The sequence below is a fragment of the Felis catus genome, chromosome B3 (assembly GCF_018350175.1).
Source record: "Felis catus isolate Fca126 chromosome B3, F.catus_Fca126_mat1.0, whole genome shotgun sequence".
NCBI classification, from domain to species: Eukaryota; Metazoa; Chordata; class Mammalia; order Carnivora; family Felidae; genus Felis; species Felis catus.
In genome coordinates this window covers 60,697,588-60,725,354 of record NC_058373.1, presented here as the reverse complement: position 1 = coordinate 60,725,354, position 27,767 = coordinate 60,697,588, and the positions used below count along the sequence as shown (strand labels likewise).

Sequence of the window (27,767 nt, the reverse complement as noted above, 5' to 3'; positions counted from 1 at the left end):
GTGCGGGCATGGCAAATTCTTACATTATAAACACATTTCTAACTTCAACCTATACTATCTGATCCTAGTTAGCACTTGACTCTCTTTTATGCCTTCTCTCAGTTTCCTTAGGTTAATGATAACGGATGATCGACTTTCTTTTTCATATGCTCATACATTTTCCTTGCCATAGACCCAGAAGCTCTTTCTCTGTATTTTGTCATCCAAACTTTATGCAAACAATTTGTCGTAGGTTTCCAAATTTCTCCACTGAGAATGACTTACTTACAAATAATTTCAGTAAGAATCTCTCATTCTCCACCTGTTATTCCCAAGTCCTTCTGATTTCTGGTTCTATGTCATCTCTCATGACATCATTTAGTGAACTAGAGAAGCCTTTTATATCAGAGTGGCATGGTCACATCCTGAATTCCCCAACATTCCTTTACCTCAGATCTTAGACTTGCTTCCCTCAGTCCCACACCAACCTTGTCCATAAAGTCTCCCATTTCCCCAAAATCTCTAAAAAGGAACATCAGGCACATGCAAGGGGTGAAACTCGTAGAAACTTCACAAAGGAGCAGCTGGTAGCCTCCAGGGCTAAGCAATGACTCCAGCCATCATAGGTGTTGGGCAAACAGCCTGATGGGAGTTTGGAGACCACTGGTGGACAGGCTCTAGTAAACAGCCCTGGCTTTCTGTTAAGACCTCAGAAGCACTGCATTCAGGTGTATGGACAAACCAACAAGGGCTCAGTGCTCACGAGGCTTCAAAATTCCAAAGTCTGCAGAGATTCTCAAACCTCTGTTTCCAAATCCACCTTCTCTGTGGCTTTTCAACCATTTACATTTCAATTTCTTGTCTTCATCCTGCCTCAAAAGTCCTGTTCCTGACTTTTGTCTACCTTTGATGACATTACTCTCACAAAAGACAATTAGAGAATTATCAAGTTTTATCCTTTAAAATATTTTAAATTTATTCTTTCTTCTTCATTTCTTTTGCCCTAACCAAATCTAATGTAGGCTGTTAACACTTCACATCTGGAATGTAACAACCTTCACTAATTACCCTTCTGTGATCTCTTCATAACCTGGGACTTGATTACCTATGTGCTAGATTCTTCTAACTTGATTTTAAGCTTCTTTTAAAAAAAAATTTTTTTTTAACTTATTTATTTTTGAGAGACAAAGTGAGACAGAGCATAAGTGGGGGAGGGGCAGAGAGAGAAGGGAGACACAGAATCCAAAGCAGGCTCCAGGCTCTGAGCTGTCAGCACAGAGCCCGACACGGGGCTTGAACTCATGGACTGCGAGATCATGCATTGAGCCAAAGTTGGACACTTAGCCGACTGAGCCACCCAGGCGCCCCTAAGCTTCTTAAAAGTAGAAGGCATGATGTATTTTATTGTATCCCTTAGAAGCAGTGGTTCCAGGGGTGCCTAAGTGGCTCAGTCGGTTAAGCATCTGACTTCAGCTCAGGTCATGATCTCATGGTTCATGAGTTCGAGCCCCGCATCGAACTCTGGGCTGACAGCTCAGAGCCTGGAACCCGCTTCAGATTCTATGTCTCCTTCTGTCTGCCCCTCTGCTGCTTACACTCTGTCTCTCACATTGTCTCAAAAATAAATAAACATTAAAAAAACAATTAAAAAAAGAAGTAGTGGTTCCAGCTCACATGTCGAAGGAGAGTTGGTAGGTATTGACTACACATATGAATAATATTATAATTGGGCATAACATAGCAAACATTCTAACGTGCTGTTAAAAGATGACCAAATGACCTTGGGATATGGCACTACAACTAACTCATTAGCAACCAAACCCATCAACTCTACCTCTATTATCTTTTATCCATTCTCTTCTCTTCATCCTTAGTCTAACCTTTCATGTCACCTTCTACTACAAAGCCTCCTAAATGAGCTCCCTGTCTCTACTAGGACCAGTATTTTCCTATCTCATCAACTCCAGAGTGACTTTCTCTAAAATACAAATTCACTCATGCCTCTCATACTTTAAAGTCTACAAGACGGAAGTCCATCTACGTTAACAAAGCGTACAGGGCCAGCAAGAACTGGTCTTTCCTCATTTCCTAGGCATCATCCTAAGGTCTAGAACATAACAACAGATGTTCAATATAGGTTCACTCAACAAATGAATTTCTCTTTGGGTTAGGAAAGAATGAAGCCACACGGGCTTACAGACAAACCTATGACTCAGTTCACATTACAGAACAGGCTATCCTCATGAAACTCTCAATCGGTTCCAAACCACATCAATGTCACACTCAAAAGAATTTAAGCTCATTTTTCATGGTGTCATTCTTAAAATGAGATAGACGAGTTTAACCTATGACTCATTATTTGGCCCCAAATCATCAGGCTTGGTTTAATTTAGTAGAGTTACCTTTTGGGCCTGGCACATTTGAGCCTGAGCAGACAGAATGCAGGATCTTGTTTCACTTGTACCAGAAAATAACAGTTTTTGAGCAGCAGCTAATTCTGTCATCTTCTCACACAAGACAACAGGAAAATGTCTGCCTTCTACTTCTTTCCACACATTCTCACACTACTCTCAAGTGGCATGGGAATTCAGCCTTCTCCCCTCAAACACTAACCTTTATGTTAAAGGTGACCACGGTGCCATTTGCCAGTCCTGCATAGAGGGTTCGCCATCTACTATGGAGGCAGAGGACCCGGTCTTCCAGCTGTAGCTGCTCCACACACTCTCGCGTCTAATAAAGCACACAACACCTAATCAGCAGGGGTTCACAGCAAATAAAGGGTGACAACAGTCCTTTTTCAAGCAGTGTGTGACATGATTTTTATGAGGAAGGAAATGTAGCGACCTCTGTTTTGTACAAGATTATCTCAGATTCTTTTTCCTTTGAAATATGTGGCCAAAGACCCTCAGGCTATAAACAAATCTAAATTCTAATGTTACTCATGTTCCTAATTTGTAATGTAGAAATTCTTCAAAGGACACTAAGAAGTGGGCAAAAAGATTACAGCTTGATGAAAACTCAGATGATGGCTAGCATTTGTTTGGTAATAAAGTATTTTTATGGTTTTTTTTCTTTTATTCTCTCTCTGTGGAGGAGTGAAAAAAAAAGGTATTTTTAATTTAAGGTACATACTTTTTTTTTCTTTTTTAGATTTAGCACCACTGCACACTTAGTAGGCTACAGTACAGCATTAACATATCTTTCATATTTACTAGGAAACCAAACAATTCATTTGATCATTTTATTGTGATACTCTCCTTACTGCCGGGGTCTGGAACCCAGCCCACAATCTCTGAGGCGTGCCTGTACTAAAAATGGTTTGGAAGCGTAAAACAGAGAGTGGGCAGAATGAAGCATCTGTTTCAGTGCCTCCACTCTACACAGTAAACGCAGTCAAAGCAGCTTAATATCATCACTTTTGATTTGTCTGGACCCACTTACCTTCACATTATAGCAGCGAATGGTGTGGTCACTGGAACCAGTGTAAAGGGCAGCATTCTTGCCAGAGGTTTGGGTAACCAGGAGGCAGTTCACTTTGGAGGCATGCCCCTCAAAGACCCCAATGCACTTCCGACTCTAAAGTCAAGCGCATATCAGATTATTACTTGTGGATACACAAGGATTAGGTAACACATTTCCTTAGCAATAACAAAAATGTTAAAACATATTAGTTCTCTGCTGCATCCTCAGTGCTTAGGTTAGTGCCTGTTGTTACACAAAAGGTGCTCAGTAAATATGTGTCTACTAAATGCCCAGCAGTCACACGGACTAAGTACCCACAATTCTGTTAGCTGAGCCCTACCCAAAATTCTTAAGGCAGTTTGCTGTAAGATAGATCAGAATTTTAATTAATGCCTGGAGCAAGGCTCTCCAACATAGGGGCCAAAGATCTGACAAATCCAAACTGTAGCTAATTTCCCAGATGAGTTCCTTCATTTCCTTGGTAACTTGTGAGAGAATGTTCCACAACATTCAGAGATGTGTCAGGCCCCTAGTGGGGCCACCAGGGGTGGTTTCACACAGGAACATCCTAGATATTATGTTTGTGCACATATTCAGATCTACTTAAAATACACACACACACATACATTTATCTTGCAATTTAGAGTTAGAGTCAATCTCCCAAATCTTACATTCAGACTTCCTGGTACCACTGCTTCCTTCCTTCAGACATCCTTCTTGCCCCTTCACATCACTAGGCTATTGGAACCTAGACACCTGTTGCCTAGGACACATTTTCATGGTCCATCATCTAACCTTTGGACTTCCAAGGACTTCAGTAATCTCAAATACTTTCATGGTATTTATTCAGACAACATAGTGCTCTTAAAGTTTCTTAAAGATCATTGTTGATAAAATTAATCTGATGTATACCAAATTCAAAACTCAAGAGTTCATTCTATGAAAACTGAGAGTAACGAGCATCAGATTATCAGTGACGGGTCCTAGAACACTGTTGCTCTCCTTAGTCACTTGGGACAATTAATCAACTGTGAGGAAAAATGCCTCCTCTAGTACCTCCCCAATATTTTCATTCTATCCTCTCTATTATGTCGCAGCGATCCGACTGACCTCATCACCACCTCCAGGACCAGGACCTGACTGGCCCAGCCTTCTGTTAGCTCATCTCCCTTTGCCGAGTGGTTGTTCAGAATAAAGCACAGGACCCTTTTGGTAATGGGAGAAAAAAGAAACCCCAGCGGCTTCTGACATCGGTCTATGAGCAGGAGGAGAACTAGCGTTAGGAAGAGGTGATACCAGAGAAAGCAGTGTGGACAGACAAAAAGAAGCTAAGTCCCCAGGGACCCTGCTGAGCCACTGCATCAACTTTATCTACAGTTAGTCTACACATCTCTGGATAACAAACAGATACCCGTATTGTTTAAGAGAGTGTGAATCAGAGTTCCTAAAACCTGCAAAAAACCAAAAAACATTCAAATTGATATATCAACTCACCACCAGATTATAAACTCGAACAGTTTTATCTGCTGAACAGGTGTATAATAAGTTCCCAAATATCTGAATTGCATTCACTGCGGCTTGGTGCCCCTCAAAGCTCCCTTCTGTGGGCTCATCATCATCTCCTGGCTCTGAAGATATTTCTGGAAATCAAGAATGTGTTTCAGATATGTATCAGCTTTTGTCTGAAAAGATACTCAAAAATTAAAACCATTACATAATATAGTGGTCCTTGGATTCTCCTTAAAACCTGTTTCCTCTAGCAAAACCCCACATTTTCCATTTATGATCTTCGTTATGAAGATTTCATAATAAGAGACTCTGGGAGGGCGCCTGGGTGGCGCAGTCGGTTAAGCGTCCGACTTTAGCCAGGTCACGATCTCGCGGTCCGTGAGTTCGAGCCCCGCGTCAGGCTCTGGGTTGATGGCTCAGAGCCTGGAGCCTGTTTCCGATTCTGTGTCTCCCTCTCTCTCTGCCCCTCCCCCGTTCATGCTCTGTCTCTCTCTGTCCCAAAAATAAATTAAAAAAAAAGTTGAAAAAAAAAAAAAAATAAGAGACTCTGGGAGAGAAAGCCTCTCACTGAGGAAAAAAGACAGATACTCATTTTTTGAGTGATACCTGGAAGTACCAAATCTCTCCCCACATCCTCTCTTCTGCTGCCAGTTATTTTGTTAAACAAGGCATTATTCTTCAAGCAATTCCTTCTCAAAGCAAAAGCCCCATGAGCCAATGAAAACTCATTAGTTGAACAGATAGGAGAGATGGGAATAAGAAAATAAAAAGGCAGGATTTACAGGACACCATAATTGCTGATCAAAACAATATTCTTGGGGCGCCTGGGTGGCGCAGTCGGTTGAGCGTCCGACTTCAGCCAGGTCACGATCTCGCGGTCTGTGAGTTCGAGCCCCGCATCGGGCTCTGGGCTGATGGCTCAGAGCCTGGAGCCTGTTTCCTATTCTGTGTCTCCCTCTCTCTCTGCCCCTCGCCCGTTCATGCTCTGTCTCTCTCTGTCCCAAAAATAAATAAACGTTGAAAAAAAAAAAAATTAAAAAAAAAAAACAAAACAGTATTCTTGGTGACAATCCCCCGACCCTATCCTAATCTATAGGCATACTTAATAAGATTTAAACCCTGGCTCTAATATTTATAAAGCTTTTTTTTCTGTGGCTAATTTAAATAAAACTGAATAACCAAATACCTGAAGAGTTCTTTGATCCTTTTATGGAGGAGATCACAGTCTGAGTTTCTGCCACACTACAAAAGAATAGCAAAAGTCTTTTTAGCGGATGTGAATAAGACAAGCAATAACTTAAATTTTCCTGACTCAAGGATTGTTCTAAACACTGGGCACACAGCAGTGACAAAAGAGATCAGTTTTTCCATTTGAAATTTCTATATGAAAGGAAATATAAGTATAGTATATATTTACAACACAAATGAGAAAGCAGAAAATCTCCACTGCCAAGGTTTGATTTTTCTACACCCATAATCTCTACCGATTTTCTATACATTTGATTCATTTAAAAATTGATTCATAACCAAAAGTTCTATTGTTTAAGAAAAGAATAATGGCGAAAGTTGTTCTGACTGGACCAGCACAACATCCTTACCTTACAGGGATACCATCTTTATAACGAGTGCCAATCTCACTGGTAGAGCTAACTTCATCACAACCAGAACGAGAAGTTTCTAATGAATTTTGCTCTGTGGAGTTCCAAATATCCTTTTTAGATGGACTGTCTGGTTTCTCTTCTCCGGATTCAGAAGAATCAATGGCCACCACTTCCAACTGCGGATTAGGAATTTCTAGGACTTCCAGAGATGAGTCACTCTCTGGCTCATCTCTGACACTCTCTTGTTCTGGGCCAGTCCTGCTGTCTTCCCAGGTGGAGGTCGTTACTTTCCCCCCTTTGGTTGACTTTCCAGTCTTTACTTTCCTTACAGGTTTAGCAGTAAATACATCCTGTTCGGTGTCACTGTTCTCAGGAACATGAGCAGCCCGAAGAGTTTTCTTCTTCCTAAGTTTCTTCTTTTTCTTGTTTCCCCGAGTTTCAGCTGATGTCAGAGTAGACTCTGCCTGCTGCTCGGGCTGGTCAGCTGGAGAGTGGGGCTCTTTCTCTAAGGGGGTTTCGGAAGCAAAGGACAATCTTGGAAAAGAACTGGTACAGGCCTCAGACCCACTGTTGCCTTTGATTGGCTCATCTTCTTTATTCAGGCTTGGAAGACCAGTTGGTTGGGAAGAGGCAGTATTATCTCTGTTTCTGGTATTTCCTTGTTCCGTGGAAAACTTCAGTTCTTGGCTAGGCTCATGGAAACTTTCTGTTAGCTCTGATAAAGATAATGCTGCAGGGATGACTGGATAAACTGGATAACTGTCACTGTTCTCTCCTGAAATAAGAAGAAAAAAATATTGCATCTTCTTCTGTATCTGCGATTTATCATCATAAACTGCCATTATTTACCACTGATCGAATCTCTCCTGAAAAACAACCTTTCGACATATGTTAACAAGACTATGGCTGTTAAAACTGTTTTCTCATCCCTTAGCTTCCCATAGCCTGCAGAAATTTCTCTTTGCCTTGAATTAAATCTCACAAATAACATGCATGTCTTATACCCTACAAAAGCTCCTTACGGGCAGGGACTCCTTCTAGCCATCTCTTTTCTTTCTTTCTTGTTTGAAATGTCCCCATGTTTAACATGATGTTTTATTCTTGGTACACACTGAAATATCTACTTAGCTAAAGTGCTTTCACCTTTATGTCTTGGATGTTTTCACTATGCCACTTTACCTGAGACATCACCCAGTTTGTTTACATAACAGTAGTTAAAAAGTCAGTTGACTTAACAAAGTCTATTTTCTTTGACATAGTTATTTCATGTCAAGGAATTCAGATTGATGAAATAATCAAAGACATATACAATGTAGTGTTCTATGCAATATTAAAGAAAAAAGGATAAAAACTAAATACTCAAAGGAGATTGTATAAATTACTATCTGCCCAGATTACACAATTTCTCAAGTATTATTCAAGTAGTAAAATTAAAATATTTTACACAATTACTTTTATGACACAGGAAAATGATCATTATCTATTAAGTGGAAAAAAGCCAGGTTATAACAGACTATGATTTTGCCTTTCTATAAACTCTATGTGCAAATACACAATTATGATTGAAGAAAGACTGAAATAATATATAACAAAACAACGTATCTACATTTTAATCGCTTCCCAATTTTTTACTGTGAACATGAATTATTTTGCAGAGAAAAAAATCTAATAAAAATCAATTTTTAAAAATATTAACTTAAGGGGCACCTAGGTGGCTCAGTCGGTTGAGCATCTGACTTCGGCTCAGGTCATGGATCCCGTGGCTGGTCAGGCTTTGTGCTGACAGCTCAGAGCTTGGAGCCTGCTTCAGATTCTGTGTCTCCCTCTCTCTCTCTGCCCCTCCCCCGCTTGCTCCCTTTCTCTTTCTCAAAAATAAACATTAAAAAAAAACTTTTTTTAAATACTAGCTTAAGAAGTCACTATAATACTTCTTTACCAGTTTTTAAAAAAATACCAAATACTATTCATACAAAAGCAACAAAATTCAAGACGAAAGATAACATACATTTGAGCTAGATAGATATCTAGATTAGTACTGCAACAGGTAGCCAAATTTAGGGTAACTCTTCAGACTTTTTGTTTTTGCTCAAGTCACACGATGGCAGTTTATTTTTACTCAGTTTTCAGTATAGCACCATCGTGGTTACACAAACTTCAGATAAGGTTTAAAATAGCTTAGAAGTCCTTCTCCAATGGTAAATAAGTGAGTGTTATTTTATGCAAAGAGTAAAAACCTTGGCCATTTCTCAAAACCACTCAAGTTCCTAATGATGATCCTAAACCTGTGTCCACTGCCTTTTATCATGGCCACCTGCCTCTTAGGCTTATATTAATCCTACCTTGCACTTTAATGACAAAGAAAGGTAAGTGCTGAGAAATTCAGAGGACATATCTTATCTAGAAAATTGACTGGACAACTTCAACTCCATTTCTCTCACAAAAAACAAACAGCATCAATCCTCATAATGGAACATTTTAGGTGTTAATACAAAGTCAATTTAGTAACCCTAGATTAGAGAAAACCGAGGACAAGTTACTGATATTTAAACAATCCCCTAAATGGAGGAAACATTAAGAACAATTAATTGTAAAAACTTTAGTTTTAATGGGCAGGTATGACTTTACATCACTGACCTAAAACTGCCCTAGACCCTCTGCTGGGGTTGCCCTTAACCCAGAGAAAAGTTTACATACTATTAACTTGCAGTAATTCCTTGGACACATTGCCAGCAGAGCCTTGTGACACAGCGTTCACATTCTCGTCTTGCTCAGGAGACATGGGTTCTTGTTTAATCTGAACTGAGGAGTCTGGAGCAGGAACACTGCCATGGGCTTGGAAAGTAGGAGATGTGGTTACTTGGAGAGGGACTCCGGTGGATGATGGAGACACATGGGAAGATGGAGGCTCCAGAAATACTGGGAAAAAGGGAGTAGGCAGCAGCGTGGCATCAGCAGATGTTTGAGATCTACTGTTCCTTTGTTCTCGTGAAAGGCTATAAGGAACCTGGTCAGGGCGCTCAGAAGGTTCATATGTTTCTAGAATGGGAAACATACGTACATACAAATGCAAAAATATTTTCTGAAAAGCCACTCATTTCTGAGCCAGTTTGTATTTCTAAAGATTACAGGAGAACTTTAAAGTCCCTCATTCTTTGAAATGTAGGAAATAAAATCCATACAACCAACAAGCACAAGGGTAGAACAGGTATTAGTATTCCAATTTTTCAAATTTTAAGTAATTTATCCCAAGTCACATAGTTACTAATGGAAGAGCCAAGATTTGAACCCAGGTCTTTTGATTCCTAACACAAGGCTCTTCCTGTAATATACTGCCTCTGTTGCTAAGCATTTTCAGGGAGCACAGCCTCACAGGCCTTTCTACAGAAGGATGAAAACAAGGAGACAGGAGAGGAAAACATATGACCTTTTCACGACTACTTTAATTCCCCTGCATATGGCACAAAAACAGACACATAGACCAATGGAATAGAATAGAAACCCCAGAACTAGACCCACAAACATATGGCCAACTCATCTTTGACAAAGCAGGAAAGAACATCCAATGGAAAAAAGACAGCCTCTTTAACAAATGGTGCTGGGAGAACTGGACAGCAACATGCAGAAGGTTGAAACTAGACCACTTTCTCACACCATTCACAAAAATAAACTCAAAATGGATAAAGGACCTGAATGTGAGACAGGAAACCATCAAAACCTTAGAGGAGAAAGCAGGAAAAGACCTCTCTGACCTCAGCCGTAGCAATCTCTTACTCGACACATCCCCAAAGGCAAGGGAATTAAAAGCAAAAGTGAATTACTGGGACCTTATGAAGATAAAAAGCTTCTGCACAGCAAAGGAAACAACCAACAAAACTAAAAGGCAACCAACGGAATGGGAAAAGATATTCGCAAATGACATATCGGACAAAGGGCTAGTATCCAAAATCTATAAAGAGCTCACCAAACTCCACACCCGAAAAACAAATAACCCAGTGAAGAAATGGGCAGAAAACATGAATAGACACTTCTCTAAAGAAGACATCCGGATGGCCAACAGACACATGAAAAGATGTTCAGCGTCGCTCCTTATCAGGGAAATACAAATCAAAACCACACTCAGGTATCACCTCACGCCAGTCAGAGTGGCCAAAATGAACAAATCAGGAGACTATAGATGCTGGAGAGGATGTGGAGAAACGGGAACCCTCTTGCACTGTTGGTGGGAATGCAAATTGGTGCAGCCGCTCTGGAAAGCAGTGTGGAGGTTCCTCAGAAAATTAAAAATAGACCTACCCTATGACCCAGCAATAGCACTGCTAGGAATTTATCCAAGGGATACAGGAGTACTGATGCATAGGGCCACTTGTACCCCAATGTTCATAGCAGCACTCTCAACAATAGCCAAATTATGGAAAGAGCCTAAATGTCCATCAACTGATGAATGGAGAAAGAAATTGTGGTTTATATACACAATGGAGTACTACGTGGCAATGAGAAAAAATGAAATATGACCTTTTGTAGCAACGTGGATGGAACTGGAGAGTGTGATGCTAAGTGAAGTAAGTCATACAGAGAAAGACAGATACCATATGGTTTCACTCTTATGTGGACCCTGAGAAATTAACAGGAACCCATGGGGGAGGGGAAGGAAAAAAAAAAAAAACAGGTTAGAGTGGGAGAGAGCCAAAGCATAGGAGACTGTTAAAAACTGAGAACAAACTGAGGGTTGATGGGGGGTGGGAGGGAGGAAAGGGTGGGTGATGGGTATTGAGGAGGGCACCTTTTGGGATGAGCACTGGGTGTTGTATGGAAACCAATTTGTCAATAAATTTCATATTAAAAAAAAAAAATTCCCCTGCATAGATAACAAAGAAATAATAAGCTACAGAGGATCCAATCCATCAGATTCTCTCTGAATACCTTGTAATCCCTGCAGAATCTGTATTCTATGGGTCCGCAGTGCACTCATCTCCATAGTTATCTAAAAATAAAGTAATCTGTTAAGCACTGTGAAATCCAACTTTATAGATAATCTATTCTCATTAAATGTTCCATCCGCTGTTACCTGCTGCTTGAGCATAAGTAGCCTCTGAACTTCAACATAAGCTGTCTGAAGAGCTGTACGGGCTTGCAGAAGGTTGTTATCCATGCACTGCAATGATTTGCTTAGTTCTTCCTCCCTTAAAGAAATACTCAGCAGCTGGTCAACCTGAGAACGTTCTGCCAAAAGAAACCATAAGGCTCAGTTTAATACTGCAGACTTCTGAATAATACAGCCCTCAGAAGGTGGAAATACTTCAGTTCTCTAGGATAAGCCTTTGTTTTTCCTCTCCAATAGGTCACTGCAGACTCATCAAATCTCACAAATCATGTGGTCAAGCCTGATATCAGAGCTAAACCAAAAGTGAGAATTGGTGAGATGGAGGTATGTCATAGGTTCAAGGATGCTTAGACTGGGTCCCAGATGTGAACTGCCTGCACTCTCTTCCCAAAGCATATTTTTCTAGTCTCTTAGTTAACATAAAATAGTTCTCTTTATTAGAGAAATCTCCCTAAAGAAAAAACAGCTTTGAAGTGTACATTTAAGTGATTTTAAATAAAATGTCCTACCACGTGTGCGTATCTGTCATCTTTAGGTCTGTCTCTTTCCCATTCAGTTATGTCAAGACCTCTTCCTAAAACTCCAGACCCACACATCCAACTACCACCTTGATTTTACTTAGGTGTCTCTAAGATCCTTTAATTCAAGACCCCCAAAAGGGAACTCATCATCTTCCTCTACCATCAACCTGCTCCTCTCGTGCAGTTTTCTAGCTCTAATAAACGGTATCATCATCCCCAAAGATGCCTTAGCCAGAAATTGGGGTCATCCTTTACCCCCAACTTATCTATAACATCCAACCATCCAAGGCTCATCCAATCAGTTCCCATACTAGCCCTCTTATTGGAAAGGGTTCAGAATCAGTGGAAAGCAAGAATAAGAGAATCCTATCAGTGAGGGAGCCATTCCAATAACTTCTCTCAACTCAAGTAAGAGAAGCAACAAAGATGCCTCAAAAATGTAAACTGAGAAAAATGGCGATAAATAATCAAGAGACACAAAATTCTTATTAGCAAATGGCCTATATTCCTCTTCATCACTGAAAAGGTCCAAATGGGACTTTCTGACTTCATACTGAACTCAATTTGTCCAAGATATATATTAATGTTAGCTTACGGCTCTATGTGGCATCAAACGTTTCTTCTATAGCTGCAACTGGATATGGGAGAAAATCAACCTTTTCTACATCCTGAAGCAAGATAACAAAAATGTCAAAAAATAATACTAAGTGGGTGAACAGTATTTGATATCCCCAAGCTATACTTTGTCAAGTTGTGAAAAAGTTGAAATGCTATAAAAACAATTTGTTTCTGACAGAGTACTTTGCACTGTACCTTTCTTTCCTTTAATTTTCCTTCTTTTGTTTTTTCTCTCAAGACTTGGGAGTTCAGGAGAAGATCCATCCTGAGAAGATAAAGAAAACTGAGTAATATTAAATGTGGAAAAGCCATTCTCCGAGAAGGAAAAAAAGTGAATCAATTCTAAGACTGTTCTACATTATTACCATCTCTAACAAGATAGTAGGAATCTCATGCACACATTATGAACTCAAATATTAGTTGAATGTATTTGATTTAAAACAAAACAAAAACAAACTAAAAAACCCAGAACAGAATCTAAGGTCCACTACTTTCCTAGCATCCTAGAGGTGGTGAATCCCTGGGGCTTAGGCAAAGCATTTCATTTTGGTAAAGCATGGCATAGTTAGAGGTATGGACAAAGCCAGTAATGCACATCTATGATTTCACAGTGACATAGTTTCTACTTTACTAGAAAATCTTCACAACAAAATTTTTACAACAAAAAGCTAAACAGTCTATCAGACAAGCCCCCAGATATTAGCTTTGTTATAGGACAAACTTTCGTCCAACAATATCCACTACAGTGTCGAACTCAAAGCGGCAAAGTTGGAATTTGAATTCAGGTCTACAAGCCAAGCCCTTAAGTACTCTGCTATAGTGCCTCAGTATTAAAGCAAACAGTCCATTTTCTCAGAGTGCCACGTTCCAGACTACATCACTGCTAGCAACTCTTTCTTTTCAGAAGGGTTCCTGAAAGAGTTAGGCAGTGTTAGTGACATAGATGCCAGAAGAGAAGTGGTTTCAGTGGAAGATGGATTCTGAAAGGGCCAGGCTGGGTAACTGAGGTACAAAACACTGAGTAACAGAGACTAAAAATATTTGTAAGACCATGCTCACATAGATGCATTCTTATCATATTAAAACTACCCTAGTGTTAAGCCCAATTGTCTCGGTCTAACAAGCATTCATGGCCTACAAATGCAACATTAGAGTGCCTTTCTTCAGGGCCAGTACAGAATGCATCATGAAGACAGATATAGTTACAGATGAAGACGTGGCTTACTCCTCAGTCAGGTGATACAAAGAATCATTGCCTTGGAGACCAGTTTTAGAGATGACTTCATATTTTCCTAGTACTGTACATTCATATTCACTGACATCTAACTTAGTAGAATTACTCAGTGAAAGGAACCAGTAGGATAAGAATATGAAAGGAAGAGTAAAAGCCTCACAAATCTATTCCAGAGTAGGGAAAAACACAACCCAGATACCCAGAAAAAATTAAAGTTATATCTTTCTTAAAACAGCCAAGTCAGCACATGAAGGGTCCAACAATAAGCAGGGGCAATCATACTCACTCCGGTAGCTCTGCGTTTCTTTCTAACACTCTGGCCGTCGTTTTGTTCGGCACCAGAAGTACAGCTACTGTCTGTGGCTGCATCTGCCAAACTGGAGATTGCAAGGGCTGAGGATGCATTTGATGATAAAGAGTTTCCTTCTCCATTACTCTCCTGGGTATTCTGATTCTCTGAAGGTGGCGTAGAACTCTCCTGGCTGTTCAGGTCTTTTGCCAAATGCATCAAAGGTATCGAACGGTCAGAGGATAATTGCACACTATGTCGCCTTTGAGTAGCAACATTTTCAGCCCTTTCACCTGTTCTTAGGGAGAGAGCCAGAGGGGTCACTTCCTGCTTAAGGCCCATGGTTGTTGTCTGACTCTGTGCAGCCCTCAGTGCGTTACTAGGTGAAAACATCTGCTGGGGCTCATTTTCTTTGCCTGTACCTTCCTCACTGAAGAAGCTATACACAGAAGGAGCCCTGTCCATGATCACACTGCTCTCAGAAAGGCTTCGCTTCCTTGCCAACCCAGGAGAAAGGGAAACACCTTCCCAATGGAATCCTTCGAGACTAGACAGATCAGGCTCCTCATCCAAATCCAAGACCTCTTGTTCATTTTGAACTAGAGGCACCATTTCTATGCCAAACCTGAAGAAAAAAGAAAAAAAGAAAAAAAAAAAACCATAAATCAGACATGATTAAGGAAGAGAGGGTATCACTTAAGTGCCAGACTCTGTTAAGCACTGAGAGTACAAATATAAATAAGATGGTTTCTGCCCTCAAAAAGCTCACAGTCTAATAAGTGTCCCAGACATAAATAACCTTAGTGTAAGTATTGTAATATAACAAGTACTAAATTAGAGATTTGTACACAGTTATGAGAATACATTTGAAGAAGTAAAAATTGAGAGCTTTATTAGCATGGAGCTTTTCTAAAGCAACCATAATAATTTTTAACAGCACACAAACCAAACACAAACAAAAATATTTACTGAGCATTCAACAAATGACAGGCACAGGGCTAAGGATAAGAACTTTATAATCTCAATACTCAAGTTATGGAAAATAGTGCACAATAAATACGCTATTTCATCAAGGATAAAATTTAAAGCTTGAAGGGATATATAACACAGCAGGTGGATTTTCAAGTAGCAAACCTACAATGAATGCTGCTTTACCATTCAGAAAAGTTTAGTATCTCAGCATAAGATGAACAGCCAAAACATCACACAAGTACTTAAGAGAAAGTATTCTGTGATCACGAATATAGTGCCCGGAATAAATACAGAAGGGTAACTATTCGTAGATTCTGAGTAAAAGGTCGTAAGAACAATTACACTTAGAAACTGTACCAGTCATTAAGATCGAGAGATAGATACAAATCTACTGATATACTTTTTTATGCTGTTACTTTCTGGCCTCTATAACTAAAGTGATGGACTTCTGATCATTTTTTTCCACGTACCCATCTCATTTCATTTCCTAGAGGTTGATGTGCTTCCTTGCAACCTGAATTCCCTGTTAGGAAACGCTTTATTGCGTTGTTATAGAGTAGCAGTCACTCTTTAATATTTAAACCAGACATCTACAACATGTATTTTTTGCAAGCATTTAATTAAATACAACAAATAGAATTCTCTTGGCCAGGGGCAAAGGGTTAAGTTTAAAAAGAGAGAGAGAAATGGACACTAAAAAGAGGCACACACCTGGGCAAGCCTTTGCCTAGCTCTTGCTTTTTCTTGGTTACTTGCTGGATGACCTGTTCCCAGTTGACATTTCTCCGGGATGCATTTAGAATCTGCCGAAGGGTTGGCTTGAGCCCAGACTCCTTCTCCGTCTCACCCTTTCGATGACCACTGATATTGCGTATGCGGCGAGCACTATTGAGGTTTGGCTCAGGAAGGTGTACTCCAGTTTTGCTCTTTAAACTGATGTGCCTGGTTAGATCTCTCTGGAGAGAGGCAGGAAAGCCAAGCTTACTGAGGTCAGGCAGAAGAGGGCCTGAGGACGGACCGATATCGTTTTTTTGAAGCTCTGCATCCAAGCTAGCACTCTCGAAACCTTCTGTTGTGTAAGACACATGAGATTTAACAGGGTCATCAACCTGTGCATCTTCTAGAGAAGTTTTCAAGTCTAGCAGTAAGCCAGAGTGTGGACTGGCTGCAGACGTCATTTGTAACTCAGGTTCTTTCTGATGAACTGTTGAATTACACGCGTTAGTGGATAGTTTTCTACATGTTTTCAGGTTTTGCTCATCCCTGTCTTTCTCATCAGTGATGTGAGTGCTGCAGGATAAAATTTCTGTAGGTGCAGAACCCAGGGCTCCAATTTGTGTTCCATGCTTTTCTGTGTCAGATAGCTCCCCATCACTTTCATCTTCTAATGTGCGTACCTGGAACTCTATCTTCAAAGATCCTTTTTCAGACTCTTCTACATTCCTACTTGCTTTTGCATAGTTCCTGGTCCTTTTAGAAGTGCTAAGGAGTGGATTTTGCAGTGATTCATGACACTGTAGCACCTCTTTGGCTTTTTGTAATGTATCACTTACATTTTTATCAGGTTCCACCTGAGTGCCAAATGTACTTTTATTCCCTTTTAAAACACGAGGACATGAACTTTGCAATTTGGTTATGTAAGACCCATGACTGTCTGCCACAGTGGGTTTGTTCAAGGGATTTGAGTGTTCTCCAGGAAAAAAAGAATTTGTTTTGGTGTTTTTTGAGGGATTCTTTAAATCTGGGTTCTGGGGAACTGATTTAGTGACTGGAATTGGAAGGAGTGCAGATTTCAATGATGGCATCTTACTTAAGTTAAGCTCTTGTTCGTGTTTCTCTGTGACGGGGCAATCTCTCACCGCCTCATAGGGAGCAGTGCAGTCAGAAGGGGCTTTGTGACTAAGCAATCCAGTATGTGTTTCTTTTTGTGTTTTCAGCGCCGGGGAGTTACTCTTTCCATCATTCTGGGGCTCTGCTGCTCCTGTGGTTGTCAAGCTAAAGCCAAAGAAAGGCTTATCTATCATTTCTGCCTTGTTTCCAGCGCCTTCTTTCATTGCGGATTGTAAATCCAGAGTCTTCTGGGAAGGGTAAGGAGTCCAGCGGCGGAGCTTTTCCCTTGCTACACTGCTGTTCTTCCCACCAGTTTTGGAAGCTATGGTATCTGTTTGTTTAGTAGTTTTGCTTTCTAGCTGCTCAAAATTGAAGTCAAGTAAGCCTTCTGAAGGAAATGTATCGCTTGTAAATCCTTCAGAAGGCCCTCTGTATGTGGCAGCCGCACCAACTTTGTCGCTTTCTTGCCGCTGCCAACTGTATCTATCCTGACTGTATTTGTTAGACTTAGATTTCTTATTCCACAGCATAGGTAAGTCTTCCATCTGACAGTTAGAGTTTCTGTTTCTGCCTGGCTGAAATTTGTCTCCGGGGCCACTGTAATTCCAACTATTTGTACTACGTACACTGGATTTCCAGTTTCCGTTACTGCTGTTCATATGCCAACTGGAAAAGCCACCTGTTCCTTCAGAATGCCAACTGGAATTCCTTCCTGTACCACTATGATTCCAATCTACCGTTCCACTATTTGCATGCCAACCACCTCCAGAATTACTATGGTTGTGAAACCAAGTCGTGGAGCCTCCTGCAACACCCTTATGCCACCCAGAACATCCTCTTGGTCCACCATTATTCCTCAAAGAATGTGGAAAGTTGTTTTTCCTACTATTATTAAAGCCATCTTTCTCCCACTTCCAGTCTCGCTGAGGAGGTCCGCGATGATGCCATGTTGGCTGACTGTAGCTCTCTCTGTCTTGGTAAGGGATTCGGTCTTCTCGTCTCCATTGGGGTCGCCTGTCATCAGAGTTTATTTCTTGGCTGCTGTTGGAAGGTTCATCTTGTCTGGAAGAAAAACAGTTCTCCATTAGTGATTTAAAGTAATTATCATGCTTCCTTAAAAGGCCTAACCCATCAAACTTTCCTCTACCTATCTCCTCGGCTACTGAGAACATACAGTAGTCTATTTTTATTTCTAGTAGTGGCTGTTTCCTGTCTTTAAATGATATTGCTAAACTTATATTTCACAGTTTATGGATGCAGATATTAAACGATATGCCATTTCTGCTATCACTCCAGAAATATTAAAAATCTGACACATTTATACTATCCTCCTTTTCCTGCTCCTGCTTTTCTTAGCATGTTCTGGGACTTTTGTCCCCATCATCCAATTATTATTTTCACATTATGTAGCTTTTTGAAAATAAGCATAATTGTATCTTGTAGCTTTGGCTAGTTATCATAGTTAATACAACCTAAGTTCCACTGCTCTTAATACTGTGGATTTTTCCAGCCATAGATTCTTTCTGAAAAACCCAGTTTCTTAACCTATTTTAAATGCTAAGATTTCACTTTGCATTATCACTTTCATTAATAAACACTTTATCCAGCACATATTCAATGACTGTTAGTTGTGGAAGAAAACTTTTATGTACAGTTCCTGTTCCTGAAAGACTTACAACCTAGCTGAGAAAATAAGGTCACCAACAGGAGTAAAATAGCACATACCAAATAAGCAGTACCCACAATCAGTGCTATAAGGAGCTTCATGAGCTAGAGGTTTTTATAAAGCTACAGCTGTTTGAACTATTCATGTTAGACAAGGAGCCCACAGAAATGTGAACAGACTTAAGTAAACATCACAGGAATAGGTGTCAAACCACTTCCCTCTATAAACTGCCTGTGGTATGCCTGGCATAGTGCTTAACACATGTGGTAGGTGCTCAAAAAATCGAATAATGCTAGCTAAAACTTATCGAGTGCCTACTGTCAGGCATTTTAAGCACTTTATATAGATGATCTCTTTAGTTTTCACAGCTCTGAAGCAACTATTCCTCTTATTCCTACTTTTTGGATGAAGAAACAGAGCATTAGAGAGGTAGAGTAACGTGCCTAGAGTTAGAAAGCCAGTAAGTGGTACAGGAGAGATCTCTTTGGCAGACTGACTCTAGAGTCTACACTCTTAACTGCTAGCCCTTGATGAACTGAAAATCCCCAAACTAAGTTTCTGCTGTTGGGCTCCCTCCTCTTAACTTGACTTAAACTCCGTAATGACTCTAACTGGTTCTAAAAACTTCTAATGTCTCTAAGATTTTGGGCACAAATTGGAATTTCTTCCTTTTTCACAAGATGGAATTCAAAGTTAATTTACTTGAAAGTTCAAACATCCACCTTCATTATGAATTACAACCATTTCTAAACAGGAGACCCTAAGTCGCCAAGTGACAAGTGTTATTACATACATGTGCAGGATTTTTTTTAACACCATTGACCAAATTGCTTTTATCTTTTGTTTCTAAGCACTATACAGTTTTGACATCCAAGGAGATTATGGACTTGGCTACCCTAATGGGATCCAGAACTGGGCAACAAATCTGTCACAGAATAGAATTCCTAGATCAGTGTGAATTGGCTAGATTGCGGGGACAATGGCATGCAGCTAAATCCATAGCCCAGAAAAAGCAATCTAAATTAAAAATCTCATGAAGGAAAAAAGAAAAAAATGTGAAGAAATAATAGATACTATAAATGCATCACCAAAGAAGCATATCAGAATATTCAAAGAATATTAACTACAATGTGAATGTCTAATTTACTGAGAAGCTCTTTTACCTTCTGACTTAACGTTTAATCATTTACACAGATAAGCTAATAATGGCACAAATGCGTAAGAAAAAAATAAAAGTTAGCCTCCTAGAGGCTTCAACACCCTAAAACAAGAATAAACTACAGCTATACTGAAAGTAGTAACAATGTCATTTGAAGGACTAAGCAGCAAAACGGGTTTAAGAACCAGGTGCTACTGACATTTTAAGACTAAGAAAGTCTCCTTCAAGGACTTGTTCAAAACACTTGTAGCATATACTACAAGTAGTAAAGACTACTTCCTTTTTGTACTAAACCACTAACTGAATACAGACTGCATACCTGGTATAACTAGTACTCAGAAAGAATCTTTAAAATTTTATATTAGAACGTATAACGTTTCTCATTATATTCTAGGACTTGAAAAATCACCCAACCTCTTAAATGGTTCTCTCTCTTACTCATATCTGAAAATTTCTGCTTGAACTGTTTAGGCCATAACTCAGTAATGTAAAAATACAAAAGCCTAATACCCAAATTATAGATGCAGGTATAAAATTATGTAGTACAGCTAGAAAACTTATATTGCTCAAATGATCCTGACATTGTCAAACTTAAGATACAAATGTATTCAGTAAATACTTACTGAAACACTAAATAATGAAGAATAAATCACATTTGGTAGAAGCACCATGTTAATTCACATGGGGCAAAACATTTTTTTACTGACGGATAGAATAAGAAATACAATATATATGAAGGAAGCTTATACACTAATACCTTTCCACTAGACATTCTGGGTATCAAATAAAACCATTCACTGGTGTTCAAAAAAAAAAACTGGAATAAAGCCAGTTTTAAACATGGTTATCAACACAGTAAAAATTTCAGATATGTAGCACCTATAGCTAACTTTTATGGAGGGATAATACTGAGTTTGTTTTTTCTGTAAGCAGATAGTACAAAGGTTAGAAAGCTAACCTTTGCAATTAAAACAAGTTTGAAAGTTACTAGATGAAAAGTACGGAAATGGAAAATGTATTCTCTACCACACTGTTTCAGACAGACTTTTTAAAAATCAAAATAATTACTCACCGACTTTGTTCTTTCCTTTGTTTTATTAACTGAACGAGTTCCTTGTCAAAATAATCTTCTTCCTCTTCTTCTCCCTTTCCATCATCTTCTCTCTCCTGGGCATCAACGTTATCTTTGTGCAACTGGCTAGAAATGTGCTTTGCATATGCAGAAAGACCCACTTCTGTGACCCCGCACACTCGGCACTCATGACTACTGTCCCTAGGGAAAGAGGGAGATGAGGGACGTTCAATTCTGCCCACTGGCATGGCACACTCACCAGATCTGGTATGGTTTCCTCTGAAAAACACTGCACACTTGGGCACAGTGAAAGATTAGTGCTAATCAATTTCAATGCTCCTTTCATCACTTTTAATAAGTTTGTTCATAAGTTATTTTTGAAATGAACTTAAGATTCTTTTCCAGCAATCAAGAGGCAATACACTTCAGAATAATGTAGTTTAGGAGGAGAAATCTTCTTGAATTGCTGTACTTAAAATCTTGCCAGAGGAAACATGGTGAAAGGGGAGGCAGGGCAGGGGGCTCAGAGCAAACAGAAGTTGCTCTAGAGCACACCCATGATGCCAGCTGCACTCAGAAGCCTGGTGACAGCGCTTCCATTTTATCTCAGGCTCAAGAGCTTTCTCCCAGTGAAAGTTTAGGGGTGGAGAAAAGAGCAGGCAGCCTAACCAATCCCAACGTGGTAACTAAATCGGACCCGGCTGGAGCTCTGCCTGGAATGTGCAGATTCCGGACCCCAGAGCAAATGATAGGAGGAGTCTCAGCAAACTTTTTTGGGCTGGATGATACATGTGACCTACATTCTGCTTCAGAAGGGCTTATTTAAAGGGAATGGAAAGCATTTCAGTTGTAGGAAGTTAACAGCTGTGCTAGGCAAATGGTTTTTCTCAAGTTTCAGAAAATGCAAAAGTTTAGAGAGAAGCAAAACCAGTTCTTGTTCAGAAAGAAAATTGAGCAGTTTTTTTTTTCCCCCTTTTACTTTACACAGTTAATGGTAACTCTCATATTTGGCCAGTTTTAAGAAACCAAAATCTTGAATCGACAACCACAGCTGTAGTAGATGAGTGTTTTAACTGGTTTTTTAGCTTCCTGAAATCCCTTGATTGGTTCAGCTGTCTATGCAGTCATTGGTGGGAAACATCTGAACACCATGGCCACAAGTGTAAGGAATGGACAGTAAAATCCTTTCAATAATCCAGATGGGCTTACCTCTGTATCATTTGTCTTGGGTTTACACAAGTGATATTGTTGTACCTCCTATGCCAATCTCTATTACTTACTTACTTATTTATTTATTTTATAAGAAGTTTCTTAACATGTATATCCCATCTGTACATGAGAGGTACCCAGGGAAAAGTGTCCTAGGTAGGTAACCTAAGCCACCAACTGAAATACCACCTTCGGCTAAAAGCAAAAGAAAGAAAAGCAGGAAGGAGGAACAGTTATGGAGGTAATCATGAAAAGCATGGAAAACAATGGTGAGGGTAGTTATGCAGAATTAAGTTGGTGCTTTCTCCAGTGATTAAATTCTCTACCTTTGCCAGTCTTAAAAAAAATAAATAAATAAAATTCAGGAGTGCCTGGGTGGCTCAGTCAGGTGAGCATTCAGCTTTGGCTCAGGTCATGATCTCAGTTTGTGAGTTTGTGAGGCCTGCACTGGGCTCGCTGCTGTCAGCATCCTCTGTCCCTCTCTCTACCTCTGCCCCTCCCCCTGCTCACAAAAATAGATAAACCTTTAAAAAACCAACACAAGAAGACATGCTGTCTTTGATAAGACAGACACACACCATGCACAACAATGCTCCATCCTCCCCTCAAGTATATCTATAAAGACATGGTGGAATTCACATCAATTAACCAGAAGAGAACCTCAAAACTGAGCACTTCATTTACCAAAAGATGGTTTCTGTTACAGACCACCTGAACATTTATTTAAAAACAAAAACAACAACAACAAGGGGCACCTGGGTGGCTCAGTCGGTTAAGCGTCCAACTTCAGCTCAGGTCACCATCTCACGGTTCGTAAGTTTGAGCCCCACATCGGGCTCTGTGCTGACAGCTCAGAGCCTGGAGCCTGTTTCGGATTCTGTATCTCCCTCTCTCTCTGACCCTCCCGATCTAGTCCTCACATTCTCTCTCTCAAAAATAAATAAAAACATTCAAGAAAACAAAAGTGGATATTAACTTGTAACAGAAATCAAGCCTTTTCTCATGGCAACACAGAAAGAAATTAAAAATATGTAAATATAAATCTACCTACCATCAGAAGAGTCTGAAAACCCCAACTAACCTAGAATATAGAATTTACACTATAATAAAAATTCGAGTCATACTTACAGAGGTCTTGCACCATTATGATGTACCCCTAAAAACTAATGTAACATTGTGTGTCAACTATGCTTCGATTTAAAAAAAAAATGTTTTATAATTTAAATCATGAAGTCAAAAAGAAAATTCGAATCAAGTGAATTTTCTGTTTGGAAAATCTTCTTGGCTCTAAACTCTCTAAAACTATGAAAAATGTTTTAGTCCACTTTTCTCCCTAAAAACTTACAGAATACTAAACCGTATATCGTAGTACCAGGGACATCATTCCAAAAGGGTTTTTTGTTGTTGTTTTTTTAAGTTGTTAAAGTTTTGTTTTTTTCTTTTTTGTTGTTTTTTTTTTTTAAGAGAGACAGAGACAGGGTGAGCAGGGGAGGGGCAGAGAGAGAGGGAGAGAGAGAATCCCAAGAGAAAGAATCCTCTGTGCACTGCCAGCATAGAGCCGGATGCAGGGCTCGAACCCACAAAACTGTGAGATCACGATTTAAGCTGAAACCAAGAGTCAGATACTTAACTGACTGGGCCACCCAGGCACCCCCAAAAAGGTATTCTTAAATAAAATTTCTGATTATACCCTTACTTCTAAAATGGATAGAATTTTTCTCACATCCAAACCACCAAAATCCCTCTCTCTTTACAGATATTACTGGAAGACCATACTGTTTAAAATATTAAGGAATGCAGTATAGACAGTATTTAACTCTGTTAAAAATAAACATCCATAATCATAAACCCACACACTGCGATCCCCAAAGCACAGGCATATGCTGGATGTGAAACACTCAAACACAGATTTTTTAAACACATGGGATTTCCTCGTAAGAAAGGATAGTAACCATAGTACTAAAATTATATTTAATTTTTAAAAATTAATAAAGTCGTATTTAATAGAAAAACACCTGAAGAGATCCTGCCCAAAAGGGTACAGGCAATAAGTGCAATATAAATAAAGGTTAACACTAAAAGCAAACTATCCAAAACAAAAATCCCTAACATTTTTCTTATAGATGAATTCTTGTTTAAAAAAGAGAGACGGGGGGGGGGGGGACAGGGAGGGAGAAAGAATCTTTGCAAGAAACATCAAAATGAGAAAAAGGAGAATCCACATTTATCTTGGGAAAGAACAGGGGGTTAGGACAACCACATCTCTTAAAAATGCAAATGCGTCTGTGTCTGGAGGCAGGCATATTATCTGTTCTACATACAATATGCATTCATGCCTCCACACACAATGTTAGGAAAACCACGTATTTTAAAAAGCTCATGGCGGGGCGCCTGGGTGGCGCAGTCGGTTAAGCGTCCGACTTCAGCCAGGTCATGATCTCGCGAGTTCGAGCCCCGCGTCAGGCTCTGGGCTGATGGCTCAGAGCCTGGAGCCTGTTTGTGATTCTGTGTCTCCCTCTCTCTCTGCCCCACCCCCGTTCATGCTCTGTCTCTCTCTGTCCCAAAGATAAATAAACGTTGAAAAAAAAAAAAAAAAGCTCATGGCAAATTAAATAATATTTTAATGATGCTATTTCCCAATTCTCTATCAAATAACCAGTTAAAATACTTACTATTTTGTATAACTACGTAAGTAATTGTTGGGGAAAAAGTACTGCTTTACTTCTTGACTAATAAAAGCAAAAACGGTCCTCAGGACATTTAAAGGAGGGCCCAAATTAACTTCATCCTGTTACCACACAATTTCCTCTCATGTGTGAAAGGCAAAGCCTTAAGATATTCTACCCATAAGCTTTTCTTTATTAAGCTTGCTCTAACTATACCACAACAGCTGGTTGATAAATAAAGTCGTGCCCTTGTAATAGCATTTATCTGTGGAAACAGGCCACGCATCTGAAAAAGCAGACTGGGGAAAAAATAGGGGAATGCTCCAGATGTCCACAATTGTGAACCAAATAAGAATGTCTTACTTCTCAATCAAGTTTGTATTCAAAACCTAAAAAGTAGGCTCTTTACATTTCTTAACCAGATCACAACTAAAAATTAGAGTGATACACATATAAAGAGAAACCGATAGTCTGAACATCAGAAAGCCAGTAATCAAACATGAATTCCACAGAAAATAATCACAAACTGAGGAGAGGAAGGAAAAATAATGACTGGTAACTATTTGTCCCTATGGGGCAAATTAGGGATTAACAGTTTGTCTCTACAGCAAATGCTCCAAGTAAGTAAATGATTTTTGAAATTTTTTTTTTTATAGTTTCATCAGCTGTTTTTCCTTGTTATCTACTTTGCCTTCTCCCTTATAATTTATTACAGGCCAGGAAGCCATATAAAACTTGTTAGCACTGTGTCTAAAATATGAATAAATAAGTACTAAAGTATATCCCTCTAAATAAAATGAGTTTGGATGATAAGGGTGACATTTTTATTGTCAGCTTTGAGACTTCTAAATGCTTTCTCCTTGATTATTTGACTATGCTCCAAATAACTGGAAATACACAAAATCCCCAAAGCACAGTTAAGTTGATGGGCAGGAGTAGAGGAAAAAAGTTACTGAACAATAAATACATGGCATGTAGTTCAGTTACGTTAGTAAGACAAAACCATATATATCTCATATAAATATAAATCTATGCATAGACACAGAAAGAGATTTGGATAAGATATACACTAAACTGATGACTTTCTTGTAAAAAGGGAGTAGGATTGGGGCAGGGTGGGGAGTAATATATGGGTGAGAGGATTTCTACCTTTTTTACTTTTTACAATTCTGTATTGACTGAACATGAATCTCAAGTAATCAAAAAAAAATTTTTTAATGTTTTAAATACCTGATTAGTGGATGTATGAACAAATCAAGGCATTAGCCTTGGAAAAAAAATGGCTTCTCTCTTAAGGACTAGATTTACTGACCTCATATGTTTTGTTTGATTTATAATATAGTCAGGTAGCAGGTAAACAGCCCAGAGAAAGGTGAATTCCAAAAGGAAGTCTGCTGGAAATGGGATGAGGTAATTAGGATAATCCACATTTAGAGAATCAAAGGTTGACAATATTTCAGGGGCGCCTGGGTGGCTCAGTCGGTTAAGCGGCCGACTTCGGCTCAGGTCACGATCTCACGGTCCGTGAGTTCGAGCCCCGCGTCGGGCTCTGGGCTGATGGCTCAGAGCCTGGAGCCTGCTTCCGATTCTGTGTCTCCCTCTCTCTCTCTGCCCCTCCCCCATTCATGCTCTGTCTCTGTCTCAAAAATAAATAAAAACGTAAAAAAAAAAAAATTAAAAAAAAAAAAGGTTGGGGCGCCTGGGTGGCGCAGTCGGTTAAGCGTCCGACTTCAGCCAGGTCACGATCTCGCGGTCCGTGAGTTCGAGCCCCGCGTCGGGCTCTGGGCTGATGGCTTGGAGCCTGGAGCCTGTTTCCGATTCTGTGTCTCCCTCTCTCTCTGCCCCTCCCCCGTTCATGCTCTGTCTCTCTCTGTCTCAAAAATAAACATTAAAAAAAAAAAAAAAAAAGGTTGACAATATTTCATAGGTTTCCAATGATAATGACTTAAAGGTTACATATATTCAAGATATTATGATAAAAATTCTCCACGTTAAATCTAAATGGAAGCCTCTTTTATACTGTTGTTTAGACCTAACCTTCACACAGTAGGGAACGGAGACCATGGAAAAACTCCACTAATAGGCTAAACATACGCTGAAAGTTTACTACCATATTAATTTGCCCACACAATCTAAAACCATAGTACTTAAAACACAAGTAACTTCGAATGACTTACACGGGCATCATGATCAAAGCCTGTATCTATTATTCATGCAATAAGACACAAAGTAAAAAAAAAAAAAAAAAAAAAAAAAGATAAAATTAATATTTCTCAGTTTCCCAATCTTTCTCTATTCCATACTGTTTCCAAATCTCAAATTCAAGTAAGTGAAAAACATCAAAAAAGAACCACAGATGTGGGGGGAGGGGGGAGAGACATGGAATACACATATATGCTGTATTTAATTTTTTAAAGGTGCTTATTAGATTTTCTTTCTTTAAACATCTCAACTTTTGCATCACAAAACAGCATTCTTAAATATTCAAAGTTTGCACTCAGATTATATTTACACTAATGAGAGACTTGCTGCCATTTAGCGCACTTTGGACTTCTCAGACTATCCCACTAACTCTAAAGGTTTATGGCAGGTAATAATTTGTAACACTGCTGAGGGGCGCCTGGGTGGCTCAGTCAGTTAAGCGGCCGACTTCGGCTCAGGTCATGATCTCGCGGTCCGTGACTTCGAGCCCCGAGTTGGGCTCTGTGCTGACAGCTCAGAGCCTGGAGCCTGTTTCAGATTCTGTGTCTCCCTCTCTCTGACCTTCCCCCATTCATGCTCTGTCTCTCTCTGTCTCAAAAATAAATAAACGTTAAAAAAAAATTGTTTTTTAAATAATTTGTAACACTGCTGAGACAATTAACATGAAATGTCTTAGT

The 27,767-nt window shown here is 39.5% G+C and overlaps 1 protein-coding gene across 7 annotated transcripts in view; it reads right to left on the bottom strand.

Moving 5' to 3' along the window:
- Nucleotides 1-27,767, bottom strand: part of ZNF106 (zinc finger protein 106) — a 67,763-nt gene that overhangs the window by 10,879 nt on the left and 29,117 nt on the right. For 2 of the 7 annotated variants that reach the window (XM_011283053.3, XM_019832619.3), the window contains exons 4-15: nucleotides 21,014-21,214; nucleotides 15,998-18,178; nucleotides 14,312-14,939; nucleotides 12,987-13,056; nucleotides 11,617-11,771; nucleotides 11,472-11,532; nucleotides 9,246-9,587; nucleotides 6,549-7,326; nucleotides 6,137-6,192; nucleotides 4,936-5,081; nucleotides 3,421-3,555; nucleotides 2,593-2,709 (exon numbers count right to left, since the gene is read on the bottom strand). In XM_011283053.3, the coding sequence (XP_011281355.2) occupies nucleotides 2,593-2,709; nucleotides 3,421-3,555; nucleotides 4,936-5,081; nucleotides 6,137-6,192; nucleotides 6,549-7,326; nucleotides 9,246-9,587; nucleotides 11,472-11,532; nucleotides 11,617-11,771; nucleotides 12,987-13,056; nucleotides 14,312-14,939; nucleotides 15,998-18,178; nucleotides 21,014-21,214 (4,870 nt within the window). The remainder of the gene's footprint in view (nucleotides 1-2,592; nucleotides 2,710-3,420; nucleotides 3,556-4,935; nucleotides 5,082-6,136; nucleotides 6,193-6,548; nucleotides 7,327-9,245; nucleotides 9,588-11,471; nucleotides 11,533-11,616; nucleotides 11,772-12,986; nucleotides 13,057-14,311; nucleotides 14,940-15,997; nucleotides 18,179-21,013; nucleotides 21,215-27,767) is intronic. The other 5 variants (XM_019832620.3, XM_045059481.1, XM_045059479.1 and 2 more) reach the window with 4 other exon arrangements.